The sequence below is a fragment of the Nilaparvata lugens genome, chromosome 8, assembly GCF_014356525.2.
Source record: "Nilaparvata lugens isolate BPH chromosome 8, ASM1435652v1, whole genome shotgun sequence".
In the NCBI taxonomy this organism is placed as follows: domain Eukaryota; kingdom Metazoa; phylum Arthropoda; class Insecta; order Hemiptera; family Delphacidae; genus Nilaparvata; species Nilaparvata lugens.
Window position 1 is genome coordinate 50,320,711 of NC_052511.1, and position 18,366 is coordinate 50,339,076.

General features: G+C 33.8%; 1 protein-coding gene across 1 annotated transcript in view; it reads left to right on the plus strand.

The window, feature by feature from the left end:
* The window catches only part of LOC111044166 (transmembrane protein 94), a 99,819-nt gene extending 86,781 nt beyond the window's left edge, over positions 1-13,038 (plus strand). Inside the window, 4 exon segments of the mRNA XM_039435021.1 lie at positions 5,267-5,690; positions 8,145-8,238; positions 10,538-10,723; positions 12,115-13,038. Of these exon segments, the coding sequence (XP_039290955.1) occupies positions 5,267-5,690; positions 8,145-8,238; positions 10,538-10,723; positions 12,115-12,187 (777 nt within the window). The 3' untranslated portion in view covers positions 12,188-13,038.
* Positions 13,039-18,366: the final 5,328 nt, after the last annotated feature.

The following is an 18,366-nucleotide window of genomic DNA, read 5'->3' on the forward strand; positions in this document are numbered from 1 at the left end:
CAACAAATTTTTTATTGGTGTAGGATCCCTACCTGTGCTGACGTTACCATCAACCACCTGTCATGCAATATTTCTTTTCCTCCACCTACTGTCTAAAGTACTTACTTTACTCCCTGAAACATAATACTAAAGTGTCACTTTTCGCTCTCGGTAGTAAAAAACAAAAAAAACTCCCTAGCGAGGAAAAGTGACTCCATTACATGGGAAGCATCTCTATTTTAAAACTTACATTGTAATAGGTTAGAAGGTCTAAGCTCAGATGAGAAAGCGTAATAGAGGTATCTGTCATTGAGTCAACTGAATTCAATACCACAACAAGAAATTTGATCAACTCATGAAATATATGTTTGTATGATATTATATTCTTAATATCAGTAGACGATAAAAATTTTAACAATTTTAAAAATATTCTATTCTATTCAAAATACCAGCCAACAAATATTTTTGATCTGCAATTCAAATCTGAAACGCGTGATCTGGAGTCAGCCATTTTTGGTAGCCGCTCAGCTGATATAATTGTTACAACTTTTGCCGATAGATAGCGCAATCGGCAGTGCCAATCAGCCGACCGGTTTTTAGGTTTTAGATTTTAGGTTATGTTGTTAGGAAACATTGTCACCAATACGTAAGTTATTAAAATGATTTTATTTGCAGTTTTTATAAAAAAATGTAGATGAGGAAAAATGTTGTGTACATCACGAGTGAAAAATACTTTTTCTCCCTCAGGAAAATTGTTGCCCTCGGCTTCGCCTCGGGCTTCAAACTTTTTCCCACAGGAGAAAAAGTCGTACTTTTCACTCTAGATATACAAATAACTATTGTTTTCAGAGGTAGTGCAGAAACACGTGAATTTTGCTTTTCATCAGCTGATATTCAACTTGTACTGTATTTGTACAGAAACAGTAAGATACAGCTATAATAAGTATAGCTGATGAAAAGCAAAATCATGTGTTTGTGCACTACCTCCGTAAACAAAGCCATAGTGCATGACAGGTGGTTGATGGTAAACGTCATCACAGGTAGGGCTCCTACACCAATAAAAACTCTAGCTGATATAGATCAGCTGAAATCAACAAATTTTTTATTGGTGTAGGATCCCTACCTGTGCTGACGTTACCATCAACCACCTGTCATGCAATATTTCTTTTCCTCCACCTACTGTCTAAAGTACTTACTTTACTCCCTGAAACATAATACTAAAGTGTCACTTTTCGCTCTCGGTAGTAAAAAACAAAAAAAACTCCCTAGCGAGGAAAAGTGACTCCATTACATGGGAAGCATCTCTATTTTAAAACTTACATTGTAATAGGTTAGAAGGTCTAAGCTCAGATGAGAAAGCGTAATAGAGGTATCTGTCATTGAGTCAACTGAATTCAATACCACAACAAGAAATTTGATCAACTCATGAAATATATGTTTGTATGATATTATATTCTTAATATTAGTAGACGATAAAAATTTTAACAATTTTAAAAATATTCTATTCTATTCAAAATACCAGCCAACAAATATTTTTGATCTGCAATTCAAATCTGAAACGCGTGATCTGGAGTCAGCCATTTTTGGTAGCCGCTCAGCTGATATAATTGTTACAACTTTTGCCGATAGATAGCGCAATCGGCAGTGCCAATCAGCCGACCGGTTTTTAGGTTTTAGATTTTAATGTTAACTCAAGCCGATAGTCCTATTATTTGACTTTCGTGAAGCTATGTGACGCTGGTAGTCTCTTATACTGTGCCGTTCTCACACTCTCACAGTAATAATAGACAGTAGTTGACAGTAAATTGGCTTAGAATTTGGAACATAAACAACCTATCCCATAATCTTCTTATGTCATCTTTTATCCATGGTAAAAGTAAATTCGTATGGTTTTTGTTAGTGGGAGCGCGTTGTGGGAAGGTCCCACCTCGCCTGAATATCTCATTCAAGCAGTCAATGGGCCTAAAGACTGTCATACTTCAGTCAGGACCGACAGTTTAATGTGTTTATCCGATGACACAGGAGTGGCCAGACTGAAAACGTTCGTTCATATCCGGGTTTGAACCCGGGACCCCTAGACTGCTACGCAAGCACTATATCCACTAGACCATGGATCATTCCTGTCGATAAACTAAAAAATTTGAAGAAAGATAATAACGTTGGACAGTCTAACTCTTGTTATTCTTCCATCATTGTTATTCGTTGTATTATTGTACAATACTGTTGTATTATTAATTGTTCTAATATTTGTTGTACTATTGTTCTATTATTTGTTGTGCTAATTTCAAATTGTTGTAAATTTCAGGTCAGGTTCTATACTTGAGCATAGTGTTTATTCCTAGTCTGGCTCTATCACTGAACGGCACACCGATTGATAAGAGCGTCATGCAGAGGGCCACCGGAAAAAACAACTTATCAAAAAGTATCAACAGTGAGGTAAGATATTTATTTATTTATTTATTTTACAATATCTCTTTGGAGACAACAGGTCGAAACCCACAACTGCCTCCTTAACTCAAATCATAATAATGTCAAATTACTATAAATTATAAATTATAATAATGTCAAGATACTTGTTTTCTTAGGGTTCCCCCCAACGTTCCAACTCATTTATATATTCATACCAGGGTCATTTTCTCCAACCTCCGATCACATAAATCGTAAGACACAGATAAAGGTTAGAATTTAGATTTTCTCAGAGCTAAACAGCTTATTATCTCCCCTAAACGTCCTGTGATCGGTGTGGCCAGATCTTCAATTAGATCTGGGTTATCTCAATTCAATTCAATTAATTTTTATTTCTAAAAAAAATCATATACATAACAGTTATACAAAATAACTTATAACAATGATAGTTATACAAAAACAAATCAAGGAAATATATTTCTCCACTTAGACTATAAATCCGTGTGTGGGGAAAGAATTCCTATCTAGAAAAGCCTTAAGAAATACAAGGATAAACAAATTAATTTCTTGAAAAACTTTTAAATTTCCTTTTTTCTAAACATAAAAAATAAACTTTAATTAAACAATAACTTCAAATGTAGAAAATAAAATAGGTTAAATCTATTACTGATATAGATTGGTGCTATAAATTCAAAAGAGTTAATATAGCCCTGCATCAAAAACAAGAAGAGAGAGAAAAAAAGAAAAAATAACGAAACACGGAAAAACTAACTTTAATTAAACAATAACTTCAATGTAGAAAATAAAATAGGTTAAATCTATTACTGATATAGGTTGGTGCTATAAATTCGAAAGAGTTAATAGAGCCCTGCATCAAAACAAGAAAGTAAACACAAGCAAGAAGAGAGAGAAAAAAAGAAAAAATAACGAAACACGGAAAAACTAACTTTAATTAAACAATAACTTCAAATGTAGAAAATAAAATAGGTTAAATCTATTACTGATATAGGTTGGTGCTATAAGTTCGAAAGAGTTAATAGAGCGCTGCATCAAAAACAAGAAAGTAAACACAAGCAAAAAGAGAGAGAAACAAAAGAAAAAATAACGAAACACGGAAAAACTAATGGCTTATAACAAAATGAATCTTGAGTTATAGATCAAATAGATCTGGGTTATCCAGATCTTGAGTTATAGACCCAGAAACATGGCCCCACTTCAGTCTCCCGCCAAGTGCTATAGTCTGAGAGATATTACTTTTTACACCGCTCTCTCTCGAAGACAGAGAGGCCCGATGCTCTTTCCTTTACTAATCACTGCCACTACCTAACAGCATCTCCCTACTTTTGTCTCAATATCCAATTGTGCGCAGCATGCTTACTCCTCTCCACTACTCTGTCCATGCTACAAACTGTGCAAGGACAAATCGGTTTCCCCTCTCCATGTTAAAAGTAATATCTCTCGGACTATAGTTGATTATTATTATTATTATTAAACGAAAATCCAAATTAAATGCTGTAATTCAGCCCGAAGACTTCTGCTACTGCAAATATTGATAACAGGGTAAAGCCCGGGAATCGAACCCAGTACCTCCTTATTGCCGGTCAGGCAATGAAAATGACCAGCAATTAGGAGGTACTGGGTTCGATTCCCGGGCTGACAAATAATTTTTGAATAGTAGCGCTCATCGAATTTCCATCTATAGCTGTTTACCCTGTTGTCAATATTTGCAGTAGCAGAAGTCTTCGGGGTGAATTACAGCATTTAATTTGGATTTTCGTTTAATAATAATAATTAATTCATTGGCATCTGAATAATTGCAATATCCCAATAATTTCCATCTGTAGACTATAGTTGATTTGTCAACTGATTGATTATTTTTTGCAAGCAAAAGGTAATAGTCAGTATAAATCGACCAGAGAATATCCCAAGTTTATACAGGAAACGTTAATACAGGATATGAGAATGCTGAGATGGAAGTGTGGGGTCTGAAGAAGGGATGGGAGTCGTAATGAGGTGATTAGAGGTACAGTTGGGGTGGGACCATTGGATAGGAAGATGCAGGAGGCCAGGATGAGGTGGTTTGGACATGTGAGGAGTATTATGTGGGAGGGTGCAGGATTTGGATCTGGGTGGCAGGAGGAGGCAAGGAAGGCCAAGGATGAGGTGGAAAGACAGAGTGGATGCTGATCTCCGGGAGAGGGGTCGGAGACACGGGGAGGAGATGAACAGGATTCTGTGGAGACTGGATCGTCCACAAAATGAGATCAGCGGGCTCGCTTGCATAATGTAAACATTTTCTGTCTATTACTTGATGAAAGAACTGAGAAAACACAAAAAACCGTTAATTTTGGGCGTATCTTTGGCGTTATGTCAAATTCCTTCTAACACAACATTATTACACCCTAGCTTAGCTTCTGTACTAAATTTGAACAATTTCTGTTCATTTGTTCTCGATAAAGCTGAGAAAACGCTGGAAAAACGCAGATTTTGGGCGTATCTTTGGCGCTATGTCAAATTCCTTCTAAAACAACATTATTACACCCTAGCTTAGCTTCTGTACTAAATTTGAACAATTCATGTTCATTTGTTCTCGATAAAGCTGGGAAAAACGCAGATTTTGGGCGTATCTTTGGCGTTATTTAAAATTCCTTCTAACACAAAATTATTACACCCCAGCTGAGCTTCTGTAGTAAATTTGAACATTTTCTGTTCATTTCTTTCTCGATAAAGCTGAGAAAGTGCAAAAAAAAAGATACTAGAAACGTTATGGGTGATACATTTTCCCAACTCCCAGCATATACTCCCAACTAATTTCAATATTTTCATTTAATTCCTCAGCAAATTCCCTTTTCTTAACATCATATTTATTATAATTTTTCAGATGGCCGTTTTCGTGCTCTGGTGCTACGGTACAAAGTTCCTACCCACTATCCTGCTCGCTCCGCTCCTGTTTGGAGGACTGCTCTCGCACTACTGCCAAGAACTGCTCACAATCACCGACCCTCACTCCCCCGCCGATGCACTGCGCAACTCTACTGCGCAAGTGATGTCGTCATTGCCCTCCACTCCCACCTTTTTGGAAGCAGTGCGCAACTCTTCGGCGCATCTGGTGACGTCATTGCCCTCACCTCCAACCTTTTTGGATGCAATGCGCAACTCAACGCAGGTGGTGACGTCATCGGAGTGTGTTTCGTTGGTGTATTTTTCGGCGGAGGATGATGGGTCGTGGGGGGGATGGAGTTATCATCCATACACCTTCCTCGTGGCACAACAGTTTGTGATGATTTTGCTGTGTGTGCATTTTAGTAAGTAAATAGATTATCTCATTATTTAATTCATACATTTATTCCATTATTTATTTATTTTCATTTATGAATGTTCATACATTTTGAGGATGATGCCCGCTAGAGCTCAAGGATATGGATAAAGGAATGAGCGTGATGAATGTTGAACTAAGCTACAGTTTAAGGTGAATTACGAAACACTGTGAATTTATTTTGAAGCTATTGGCAGTTAGTAAAGCCTCAATGGCCCATATGAATAAAACCAGAGCAAATGCTCATGAGCAAGAGCATGAAGCATAAGGTTTTGCTCATGAGCAAAAGGTAGAAGCAAAAGCATTTGCTCATTTTTATATGAATAAGCTTTACCTTATACTCTTACCTTATGCTCCTGAACTCTGGAGCAAATGCTCACGTATTTTAAAGTTTTTTCATCAGCTGATTCGCTATTGTAGCCTTGGTTTGTTTTTATAGCTCACGGAAGCGCTAAATATGCAAGTAGGGTGCACCGCTTGTGTTTGCGTCGTCTGCTCTGTTTTCTATTTATGAATAGAGTTTTAGGTTAGTTGAGTTTAGAATTTTGAAATAATAGCGTGAAAAATGTCATCTCTATAATAATCTTCAGCATATTCTTATAATATCAATAGCCTTCTTATAATCTTCCACACTCTCATCTTCTTAAATGCCTATCTCCTATTTTGTGATGGCTATCTTTATAACAGGTAGCTATCTTTTGTATTTATTCTTTTGTAGGGATAATGATGATAATATATATCATGGTTCAATCTAATAAGAGTTTTATAGTTCTCAACTATTGGTTGTGATCGTATCTGGTATAGTTTCCTCTTCCTCATATGGATTAGTTGAGCCATTTTACTATGAGCAAAAGGTGATAAGCTGCTCTAGACTAGACTCACCATTTTTGAAGCATTTGCTTCAATAGTTGAGCAAATGCTCTAGTTTATTCATATAATTTTGAGCAAAAGCTTTTACTTTTGAGCAAATGCTCAAACTATTTTTTTGATCAGCATGAGCGAAAGGTTTTGCTCACGTTTATTCATAGAAAATGAAGCAAATGCTCCATATTTCAGAAGTATAAGCAAATGCTCAACTTTATTCATATGGCCCATTAAGTTGTCACACTTTCGTCTAGAATACAAAGTTCACGTCACTCATCCAATCTGATGTTATTCTGGAGTAAGATGTTAGAATAATTCTTTTCCTACAGTTACCTTGAAAAGTGATGATTCCTGCACTGATTACAGAACGCAAAGATTCACTTTTCCGCTCTAGTGCGGGAAAAAATTTTTCTGCACTCCAGATTTGCAACTTGGCAACACAAAATAGTTGGTGGGTTATATGGAGGATTAGTGCACGAAAACAAAAATTAAGTTGGTAAAAATGACTGTGGTTAGATTTAGATAATAATCATTTCAATGGCTACCCTACATTTATGATAAAATCCCAATCTAGAAATCCAAAACAAGAATAATATTCATCTAAATCATAATTAAATAATCATCATTTACGAATTCTCATCATTAAATAATAAATAATAGTTCTTTTCTATTGATAATTATTATTTCAACTCCAAGAAATGAGAAAAGTAGCAAATATACATTATAAAATTCGAATTTTGAGGTTAAATGATTACCGTTCGATATTCATATAAATAAAAATAATAAAAACATAACAATACTACAATAAATATTCTCTGTTGTCTATGTTATTTTTATAAATATTTTTCAGTTTACTTTGAACATTTTTCTCGTTAATTTGAGCAAAAGTCTAAATTTCTGAATCGTGTTTCAGTAATTTTTAGCTGGATGAAACAAACTTAGGTACGATTCTTCCCGCTAGGTTGCGCGCTTGTCGGTTCAGCCATCTTGTTGTGTTCAGCCATCTTGCATCTCGGTTCAGCCAACAAGCTGTTGGCGTGTATTTTGAATGTGAAGTTTTTGTTCCATCTGTATTTTTTCTGATTCTTGAATGAATAAAAATGAGAACTTTGGCTGAGAATTTTCAACTTCAATTGGATTATTAATTTTTAAATGAATTAAAGTTGCTATTAATAACAGCATCACACACACACAAACATTTGATGGATTTCAGCCATCATTTTTCCCATAATCATTCAATCAACCACTTCTCATATTCAATGGTAACTGTAGGAAAAATTAAATGTGAAAAACGTGCGCAAAGTTCCTCTGCTGCACTCAAGAAGCCATTCCGCCCTCGCCTACGGCTCGGGCGTAAACGTTTCTTTCGGTGCAGCAAAAGGTCACTTTGCGCACTAGTTGCACAAATAACTATTGAATGTGTGTCTATTTATTGGATACACTGAATGCTTATATCGGGTCACTGTGCACCAAGTTTTCCATAATACAAGGGGTTTCGGGTGACTTTCCGAACACTCTCTATTTCGCATTATATGAAAAATGAAAAACTAATGAATAATATAATTTTCTCGTTTTTCAGTCACTATCTCGAGCAGCTTCGTACACAGAGATCACTTGACATGGCGAAGGCTTCCGTTCACAAACAAGTTGTGGTCTATTACCTCATTAATCATGTAAGTAAACTACAATTAATTCAACTCATTGTCCTTCATTCAATAAGAATGATTTCTAAATCCTTTCAAAGAGTGTGTTACGTCTATACATATAATTTTCTGGATCTCCTTACTTTGTTGTTTGTTTTTCTATCTTACTAGTAGTTCTGTGAACAGTAGACCTCACGCAGTATTCTCATCCTCAAGTACCTGATTGAAACTATAGACCTTGTGGAAATACAGCAATAGACTGGCTTCTCCACACATCTGTGTAATCACTTGTCAGCTGATTTATGATGAATAATTCTATAGTCTGATTTTTACTCTAATATTGGCGTATGAAGGAGGCTCCTTCTTCCTTTTATATTATCCTTGAAATGCAAAATTTTCAAAAACCTTGTATATACGTCGACGCGCAATTAAAAAAGTAACATACCTGTCAAATTTCATGAAAATCTATTACCGTGTTTCGCTATAAATGCGCAACATATAATTATATATAAACATTTAAACATTGAGAGAAATGCCAAACCGTCGACTTGAATCTTAGACCTCAATTCGCTCGGTCAATAAGGTAGTACATTTTTGATGAGTGAATATAATGTCATTGTTATGTTGATTTGAGAGCTGTAACGTCGAGTTTACTGTCAATAATTATTATCGAATTTATAAACTTTATTATTTCTGTTGCTTGAATTCTTTCATAAATTATGTTAATACAGTTATGTTTGTAGTTTTCTAGTGAAGAATTGTATGTTAGCTATACCATTGAGAAAAGGTAGAACAAGAAGATATCTCATGGTATAATAGGTCGTTTATTTACCAAATTTGAAGCCGATTTTTCTGTTAAATCAAGCCGGTTACTGTCGACTTCTGTCTACTGGTCGGGTGAGTGTGAAAGGCCCGGTTGCACAAAAGCCGGTTAAATTTTAACCGTGATTAATTCCACAAAAACTAATCAGAGAAGTTTTTTTGAAGAGACGGCTTCTCTAATTGATTCTCGGTGATTGGAATTAATCACGGTTAAAATGTAACCGGCTTTTGTGTGCAACTGGCACTAAGAACGGCACATTAGATTAGAGTTCTTTATTCATGCATGTTACAATAATTATATAAGCTACTGGCTTTTACACTAATTTACATTAAATGACAGTATTGCTAATTATTCACCGAATTTCATAAAGTACTAGCCGTCAGGCTCGCTTCGCTCGCCATATCCGTCTAGCCAGGGGGCTCCGCCCCCTGGACCCCCGACTGGATCGTCCAAGAATGAGATTAGCAGTCTCGCTTCGCTCGCCTGCATTTTTATCATGTTAGGACAATCCAGTCGGGGGTCCAGACTAAACGTCTGGCTAAACGGATATGGCGAGCGAAGCGAGCCTGACGGCTAGTAATATAATATTCCCAGATTTGAAGTAGCAGTGTCCAAGCAATTTTTCCGCGATAAATGCTTTTAAATCTTCAACTTGGTGCCAACCTAACAAAGTCAACTCAACTTAATGCCAACCTGACAAAATTATTAATTTAGTTGCCAGTTAACAACTGTTTCGAAGAGGTACTCTATCTAGATTATAGTTCTATAGTAACAAACGATATGGAAATTTCAATTATATTTAAGAGATTGGGAGAAGAAGAATATACATGCTAAAAGACGAACTTTAAACCCTTAAAAAGAACCCTTAGGGTTAAAATATTGCCAAAAGATTTCTTAGTGCGCCTCTAAAGGGCCAACTGAACATACCTATCAAATTTGAACGTTTTTGGTCCGGTAGATTTTTAGTTATGCGAGTGAGTGAGTCAGTCAGTCAGTCTGTCAGTGAGTGAGTGCCATTTCGCTTTTATATATATAAATGAAAAATTAATTAGAATGAAGATTGGATGCAATTCGAATACGATAATATGATTATTATGTAACTATATAAATCGGCGGTGTCTCAACAACTAATTGTCGACTCTGAAAGTAATATAAAATAATATCCTTCCCGTTAACTTACGACCGGTTGTATCAGAGAATTAGGCTAACTACACACACATCGATTTTTTTCGTACTATTTTTTGCCGTCCTTATGAATTCTATTAGATCAAACAGACGATGTTTGTCAAGTTTCGTTTAATCTTATAAAATTTATAAAGACGGCAAAAAATCGTACAAACAAAAATCGATGTGTGTGTAGCTAGCCTACCAGCATTACTCAGCTTCACAAAACAGAACTACTAGGACCATCGACTTGAGTTGACATTGAAATTTGGGATTTCTTCTTATGCTATCTTTTCTTTATAACTATACAGATTAAATTAAAACTTATGTTTCTGTTTGCAGTATGTTGGTGAGCGCTCTCTACTCGCTGCTGTCTCTCTCACTGAAGAGCGAGTCGGAATCAGCTGATGACAGCCTTCACGAGTTGGAGTTCACTTTCTCGCCACCAGTCGCCGTGTGGGTGATAGCGCTAGTGTCGCCTCTCCTTGTGCTCTGTGTCAACGAGCTGGTCAAGTGGCAGGAGATCAAGTGAGTTGACTACGATTCATTCATGAATTAATTAATAGATAAATTAATGAAATAATAGATAAATTAATGAGAGAATTAATAGATAAATTAATGATACCCTTTGATTTGAAAAAACTTTACAGTAGAGCACCGATTATCCGGACTTATTGATGCACTAGCCGTCAGGCTCGCTTCGCTCGCCATATCCGTCTAGCAAGGGGGCTCCGCCCCCTGGACCCCCGACTGGATCGTCCAGAAATGAAATAAGCGGGCTCGCCTGCATTTTTCATTTAAGCATGCTTCATTCCATCAGAAAGTCGAAGTACTGAGAAAACGCAGAAAAGCTGAGAAAAACGTTGGAAAAACACTGATTTTGGGGGTATCTTTGATGAAATATTAAAGTCACCTCATCACAAAATTTTTAGATCCTAGCTAAACCTCTGCACCAAATTTGAAAATTTTCTGTCAATTACTTGATGAAATAACTGAGGAAACGCTAATTTTGGGTGTATCTTTGGTGTTATTTCAAATCCCTTCTAACACAACATTATTACATTCTAGCTGAGCTCCTGTACTAAATTTGAACATTTTCTGTTCATTTGTTCTCGATAAAGCTGAGAAAACGCTAAAAACGCTGGAAAAACGCAGATTTCGGGCGGAATTCTTTGGAATTTTTTTCAAATCCGTTCTTATTGCGCCTCTAAAGGGCCAACTGAACATACCTACCAAATTTGAACGTTTTTGGTCCGGTAGATTTTAAGTTCTGCGAGTGAGTGAGTGAGTCAGTCAGTCAGTGAGTGAGTGAGTGCCATTTCGCTTTTATACATGTATAGATAATCAAGTGAGTTGGTTCATGTTTCAAAACCATATAGCAGAACAAAACACTATAGTGAGGTCCAAGAATTCGAACAATTCATTGATTTTTATCATATTAATAGAAGTGACCCTTGTTCTGAACTTACTAATTTCTCTCCAAAATGTGACTGAGCTGCTTGAATTACTTAGAAGATCACATGCCTCCCTATAAAGATAGCTTTCTTTCTTTTGCAAATGTGTTAGGTAAGCGAGTCCACTGAAAAATAAAAAAAAACTAATGAAAAAACAATGCTGGAGCAAAAATCTTGAGTTATATATCTAAATGGAAGAAGAAATTGCTGTATGTCCAGTTTTTTATATCCAGTTTAATTTTCCGCTGATCTTATTATCCATGAGAAAGTGATTTGGAATAAGGTTTATTATTTTAGAACCTATGTAAATTAACTGCCTCCACGAGAACCAATCAGAGAAGCCGTCTTATCAAAAAGGCCTTCTCTGTTTGGTTTCCGTGGTATTTAATCACGACAATGCTTAGGAATGTGTAGTTGTATCTAACCGAATAAAATAAATAAAAACTTCTTTGTTTTTGTTTTCAGAGTAAACGTCAGATACCAGAAACGTGCCCGTCTGGAATTCGGAACGAAATTGGGTATGAACTCTCCGTTTTAAAGAGAAGATTTAGGTAGGCCTACTCAATTTTAGTTGAATAAAAATTATTAGAACAATACAAAAGCAACTGATTATGATAGTAATGAAATTGAATACAAATCAAATGAAATGTAACTGAAAAGCAACCGATTTTGGTTGTTTTTAAATGTGTGTGTTCATGATTATAGATTAGTTGTTTACTTCAACTGTAGGTCAGTTTTTGACCATAGGTTAACTTTCAACGGCGGGTCAACTCTTATCCTCCGGTTAACCGTAATTTCAACGTCAATTCTAGTGTTATAGACTGATCTACGATTATTGTACAGTATTTGTACTTTCGATTATGACTTTATGTGTGTGTTGATTCATTGTAGTTATTTTTAGGTATTGACTAGTATTTTTTAATCGTGACGTGACTAAACTTTTTGAGATTTTACTACAACCCCAATAGATTAGCCTAATTTAATAGCAATTCAATTTGTCGCTATTGGAATTGAATTGAGGAATGTTCAATATTTGCCTTCCTATCATGTCCAAGTACGTACTTATTTCAGTAATTAGCTCTCAACTTATTCCTTAGAATTTCTAAAATCCACATCATAGAATTTGAAAAGTAGTTCAAAATGTTATACATTTCTGTCCTATAAAGGAAGTTTTATTAGAAACTCATACAATATTTTATTTTAAATTCATTCATTCATACAATAAGTACATCATCAAAATGATAGGGAGAGAAAAAATAAGGTAACCTTGTGCTATTCCTTTCCCAAATTTAGATAGGGTTAAAAATAGTCTGAAATAGGTTATAATTATCTCTGTCACAGGAAACCCCATAATTTGATAATACATTTTAATGTAATTAATCTTACAAATGAGAAACAAAGCTGAGAATTCAAACCATAGCCTAGTATTTCATAGTAGTAAGGAATTTTATTTATATTGATAATTTATTAGAATTGAGATTCAAGTAACAACGAATTATTAGTTAGTCCTACCATGAATGTCTTTCAATGTTATTAATGTCTTTGAAGTTCAATTTCAGTATAGGTTTTGTCCAATAAAAGCTCCACTCAGTTGATGAATTTAGAGAACATTTTTATTTTTGTGCGTTTCTGTGCATATTCTTGCAGAGGCTTCAAACTGTTTGAGAAAATGATGTAATGTACTTATTCATTCGTGATATACACACTTTTAAGCTGCGTTTACACCAAAGTTATCAACAAAATGTTAATAACTTAATCCTTGTAGATTCTATTAGATTGTACGGAACTTGACAAACACATATGTTAATAATGTGTATGATAAGTTATGTTCAACTAATAGAATCTATAAGGATTAAGTTATTAACATTTTGTTTATAAATTTGGTGTAAACGCAGCTTTACTATTTTGAATTGATTTTAACCTGATTCTCAATCGTTTCATACTGTATTTCAACCTTTATAATACCAGCTCGACCATTTTCTTTACATATTCTTGTATTCAATGAAATTCGATTTAATCGGTTCTTATTTACAATGCATGAATTAATAATATCATCCAATTAAGATATAGAACCTTGAAAGAAGATTGAAATCGACAGTTTTGCAATGCATTTAAAAAAAATGAATCACAGTTGTCTTTCTTACCAATAGTTTGTGTTCACTTTCATGAATAATAGCATAGCCACCTCCAATACAAGGCCGCGGTCTACGATATTGCAACATCGCAGTGTAGGCCTAGAATCTAATACATGATTGGTGATAGAGATTTTAAAAAATACCAGCTAATCTTTTTCACCAATCATGTATTAGATTCCATGCCTACACTGCGACGTTGCAACATCGTAGACCGCGGCCTTGTATTGGAGGTGGCTATGATAATAGATTCAATAATAATCTTGGCCAAAGAAAATGTATACTTTATTTATTTTAAACAGGTGCTTTTGAATCCTACATAGAATTGAATTACAAATTAATAATAAGTGTCAGTTACCGAAATCTGTGTAGCCTATAGGAACGAAATTAGCTGTTTATAAATTTTTACAATTTTATGATCTGTCAATATGATAACAATTATATTTCACCTTTTTATACAATAATAAATTAACACATTGTACCGTAGCTTACTATTCACAGTATATTATAAAATCATTTATAAGATTTTTTCAGAGTTGATGAAAATAATCTCATGAAAATATGATACCAAATGTTTTTTCTATCTTCCTATGACAATGTCTAAAAATATTGCATAATATTTATAAGAATATTTAATTGATATTTCAACTATGATTTTAAATATTAATTATAACGAAACTATCCAGAGTACAAAATAATACAGCTGCAAGTGAATTTATATCACACTATTTTAGGTGTAATTTTTGTTACTTAAATTAGTTTTTTGTGATGTAACATTATTCATAAATTTCATTGATGAGTTCTATTTTGTTAGTGTATGGTTTATGATTGAAATTTGTGTTCATATATTGGTTAGTGTAGAATATTTTTTATGATTGAAAGAATACAGAGGCTCTGAACCGGACTGGTCACATTCTGCCAAGTTAATAGGAATCGTAGTGCTTCATTATCAGCCTATAGTTTTTAGCCTTCAGTGTTAATTATTAATATACGTTACAGTACTGTAAGTTGAAAATTTAAAATAATTAAAAACTTGAATTGAATATTACCTTCATTAAAAGATTAATTTAGTTAATGATTTCAAGTCGAAGCTTTTTAATGAATATTATTATTGCTGAGTTATTTCTTTAATTCTCTATTTCTGTTTATCATGTTGTTTTACTTGATCTATCGTTGTAAATTCTCTCAGGAAATATTAGATGAGTAGCATATTTAACAATGTTCTGTTCTGATATTAGGCCTAATGTTCATTTTGCTTATAGTACAAATTAGCACTCTCAAAATTGTATTTGGTTGTGAAAAAATCGCCTCTATTTTTAAACTCTGAATTTGTTTCAATTTTAAATAAAATGAGTGATATTTTCCAAATGTGACTTATTTTTAAAACCCTAAAGCGTTTTTTTGCTATGAAGAAATCAACAATTATAATGAAGTAGGTACAAAAATATTTTGTTACTATCCTTGTCTATAATTCGACAAAGCATATAGAGGTATCCTTTTCTAGTACCCCAACATTTCAAGATCGTTTTTTAGCAATGTATGAATATAAACAATTAGAAAAATATTCAATTTCAGTTATGAAGAATTATTATTAAAATACTGAAAAATTTAATATTTTCTTGATGAAAAGTTAATATTAAATCAGATATACAGTTAATATTAAACAGTTAATATTAAATCAGATATACCGGTATCAGACATCCTCTATAGGAGACAGTGGCAAGGCAGAGAATCGGCAACGCTGTACTCCTATCTTTTTCACTAACTTTATAAAGTGAACAATAATATTATATAGTGAGGTCCACGTTATAATGACAGTATTTGATGAACTTTGGTTTTGTTATCCTTGTCTATCATTCGACTAAGCCGGTGTTACTATCGTTTTCTACGTTTACAACAATGCCAATTATGTTTTTGACAGTGTAGAAATATAATTAATTGATGCAGAGAATCAGCATCGCTATTCTTCTATCTTTATCCACTGCCATTATAACGTGAGCCTCACTATAGCTCTTTGAGAATATAATATGCTTTCTGCTTCGAAGACATTCAATAACGCCCAAATGTCGCAACAAAAAATTAATAATTAATTTTTGTTGCGTCCAGACAGAGTACGGTGAAAGAGATTCTTGATTCGTAAGAGGATTTGTTTCGAATATGCATTTTTAGAATTGTTATTCAATCAAATTTCATGTAACTAATCGAAATTGTATTATTTTTCTTTCCATTTGATTTTGAAATTGTGAGTTAGATCTGAGAAAAATATTTTATTTTGAGCTTTCTTTTTTGACCACTGAGCAGCGGTAGCATATGATCAGCTGTCTGCAGTGCAGACTGCTCATGTTCATTGCTCATCTGTTTTTGTGTGTGATCGTGATGGCTGTTGGCTTGCTTGGGTGTATACCATCTGACCGACCTACAAACTGACCGACCTGTAAATTGACCGTCCTACAGACTGACCGTCTTGCAAACTGACCGTCCTGCAAAGTGCAAAGTGACTGTTCTACAAACTGACCGTCCTTATGACGGGTCTTTGGACTAAGTTTGTAACCCCCCCAATAGTACTACTGTACCTGCTTTGTCGAATGATAGACAAGGATAGCAACATCAATCCAATGGACTTGACAAAACACTTAAGATATTGTACTCAAAATTTTTTTATCATTATTGAGTTGCTCAATTGAAAAATACATTTTGTATAATGACTGTGATATTCAGCTTTACCTATCATTATAGTTATAGCTTTCACCTATCATTATAGTTTTTTGTCAACTATAGTGAGGTTCACGTTATAATGGCAGTGGAGAAAGATAGAAGAAAACGATCTTCTGTCTTGTCAATACATTCTATAGATGGTAGCTGATACAGAATTATTGATGTAATACTAACAGTTCATTCTCGTTTAAAATCCTATACTATTAAATGATCAGCTTCAGTTTATATTTTTGGATGTTTATATGTTTATATTTCACCGGATCTCGAAAACGGCTCTAACGATTCTCACGAAATTCAGAACAAAGTATGTTTATAATATAAAGATTCGATTTCACTAGGTCTCATCCCTGAGAAAACTCGCTGAAGGTCATTAAAAGAATGATTATTATTCATCCTTGGAAAAACAGCTGATAATAATTATTTCGTCGTCTGTTGGTGATGGAAGTGAGTGAGCGAGTTCATGTGTGTGGGACTGTGTCAAAATTATGACTCAGCTGTTGAACTTTTGTAATCATTCAATCAGGTACTTAGTGCCGGTTGCAAAAAAGACGGGTTAACTCTTATCCTCCGGTTAACCGTAATTTCAACGTCAATTCTAGTGTTATAGACTGATCTACGATTATTGTACAGTATTTGTACTTTCGATTATGACTTTATGTGTGTGTTGATTCATTGTAGTTATTTTTAGGTATTGACTAGTATTTTTTAATCGTGACGTGACTAAACTTTTTGAGATTTTACTACAACCCCAATAGATTAGCCTAATTTAATAGCAATTCAATTTGTCGCTATTGGAATTGAATTGAGGAATGTTCAATATTTGCCTTCCTATCATGTCCAAGTACGTACTTATTTCAGTAATTAGCTCTCAACTTATTCCTTAGAATTTCTAAAATCCACATCATAGAATTTGAAAAGTAGTTCAAAATGTTATACATTTCTGTCCTATAAAGGAAGTTTTATTAGAAAATCATTTATAAGATTTTTTCAGAGTTGATGAAAATAATCTCATGAAAATATGATACCAAATGTTTTTTCTATCTTCCTATGACAATGTCTAAAAATATTGCATAATATTTATAAGAATATTTAATTGATATTTCAACTATGATTTTAAATATTAATTATAACGAAACTATCCAGAGTACAAAATAATACAGCTGCAAGTGAATTTATATCACACTATTTTAGGTGTAATTTTTGTTACTTAAATTAGTTTTTTGTGATGTAACATTATTCATAAATTTCATTGATGAGTTCTATTTTGTTAGTGTATGGTTTATGATTGAAATTTGTGTTCATATATTGGTTAGTGTAGAATATTTTTTATGATTGAAAGAATACAGAGGCTCTGAACCGGACTGGTCACATTCTGCCAAGTTAATAGGAATCGTAGTGCTTCATTATCAGCCTATAGTTTTTAGCCTTCAGTGTTAATTATTAATATACGTTACAGTACTGTAAGTTGAAAATTTAAAATAATTAAAAACTTGAATTGAATATTACCTTCATTAAAAGATTAATTTAGTTAATGATTTCAAGTCGAAGCTTTTTAATGAATATTATTATTGCTGAGTTATTTCTTTAATTCTCTATTTCTGTTTATCATGTTGTTTTACTTGATCTATCGTTGTAAATTCTCTCAGGAAATATTAGATGAGTAGCATATTTAACAATGTTCTGTTCTGATATTAGGCCTAATGTTCATTTTGCTTATAGTACAAATTAGCACTCTCAAAATTGTATTTGGTTGTGAAAAAATCGCCTCTATTTTTAAACTCTGAATTTGTTTCAATTTTAAATAAAATGAGTGATATTTTCCAAATGTGACTTATTTTTAAAACCCTAAAGCGTTTTTTTGCTATGAAGA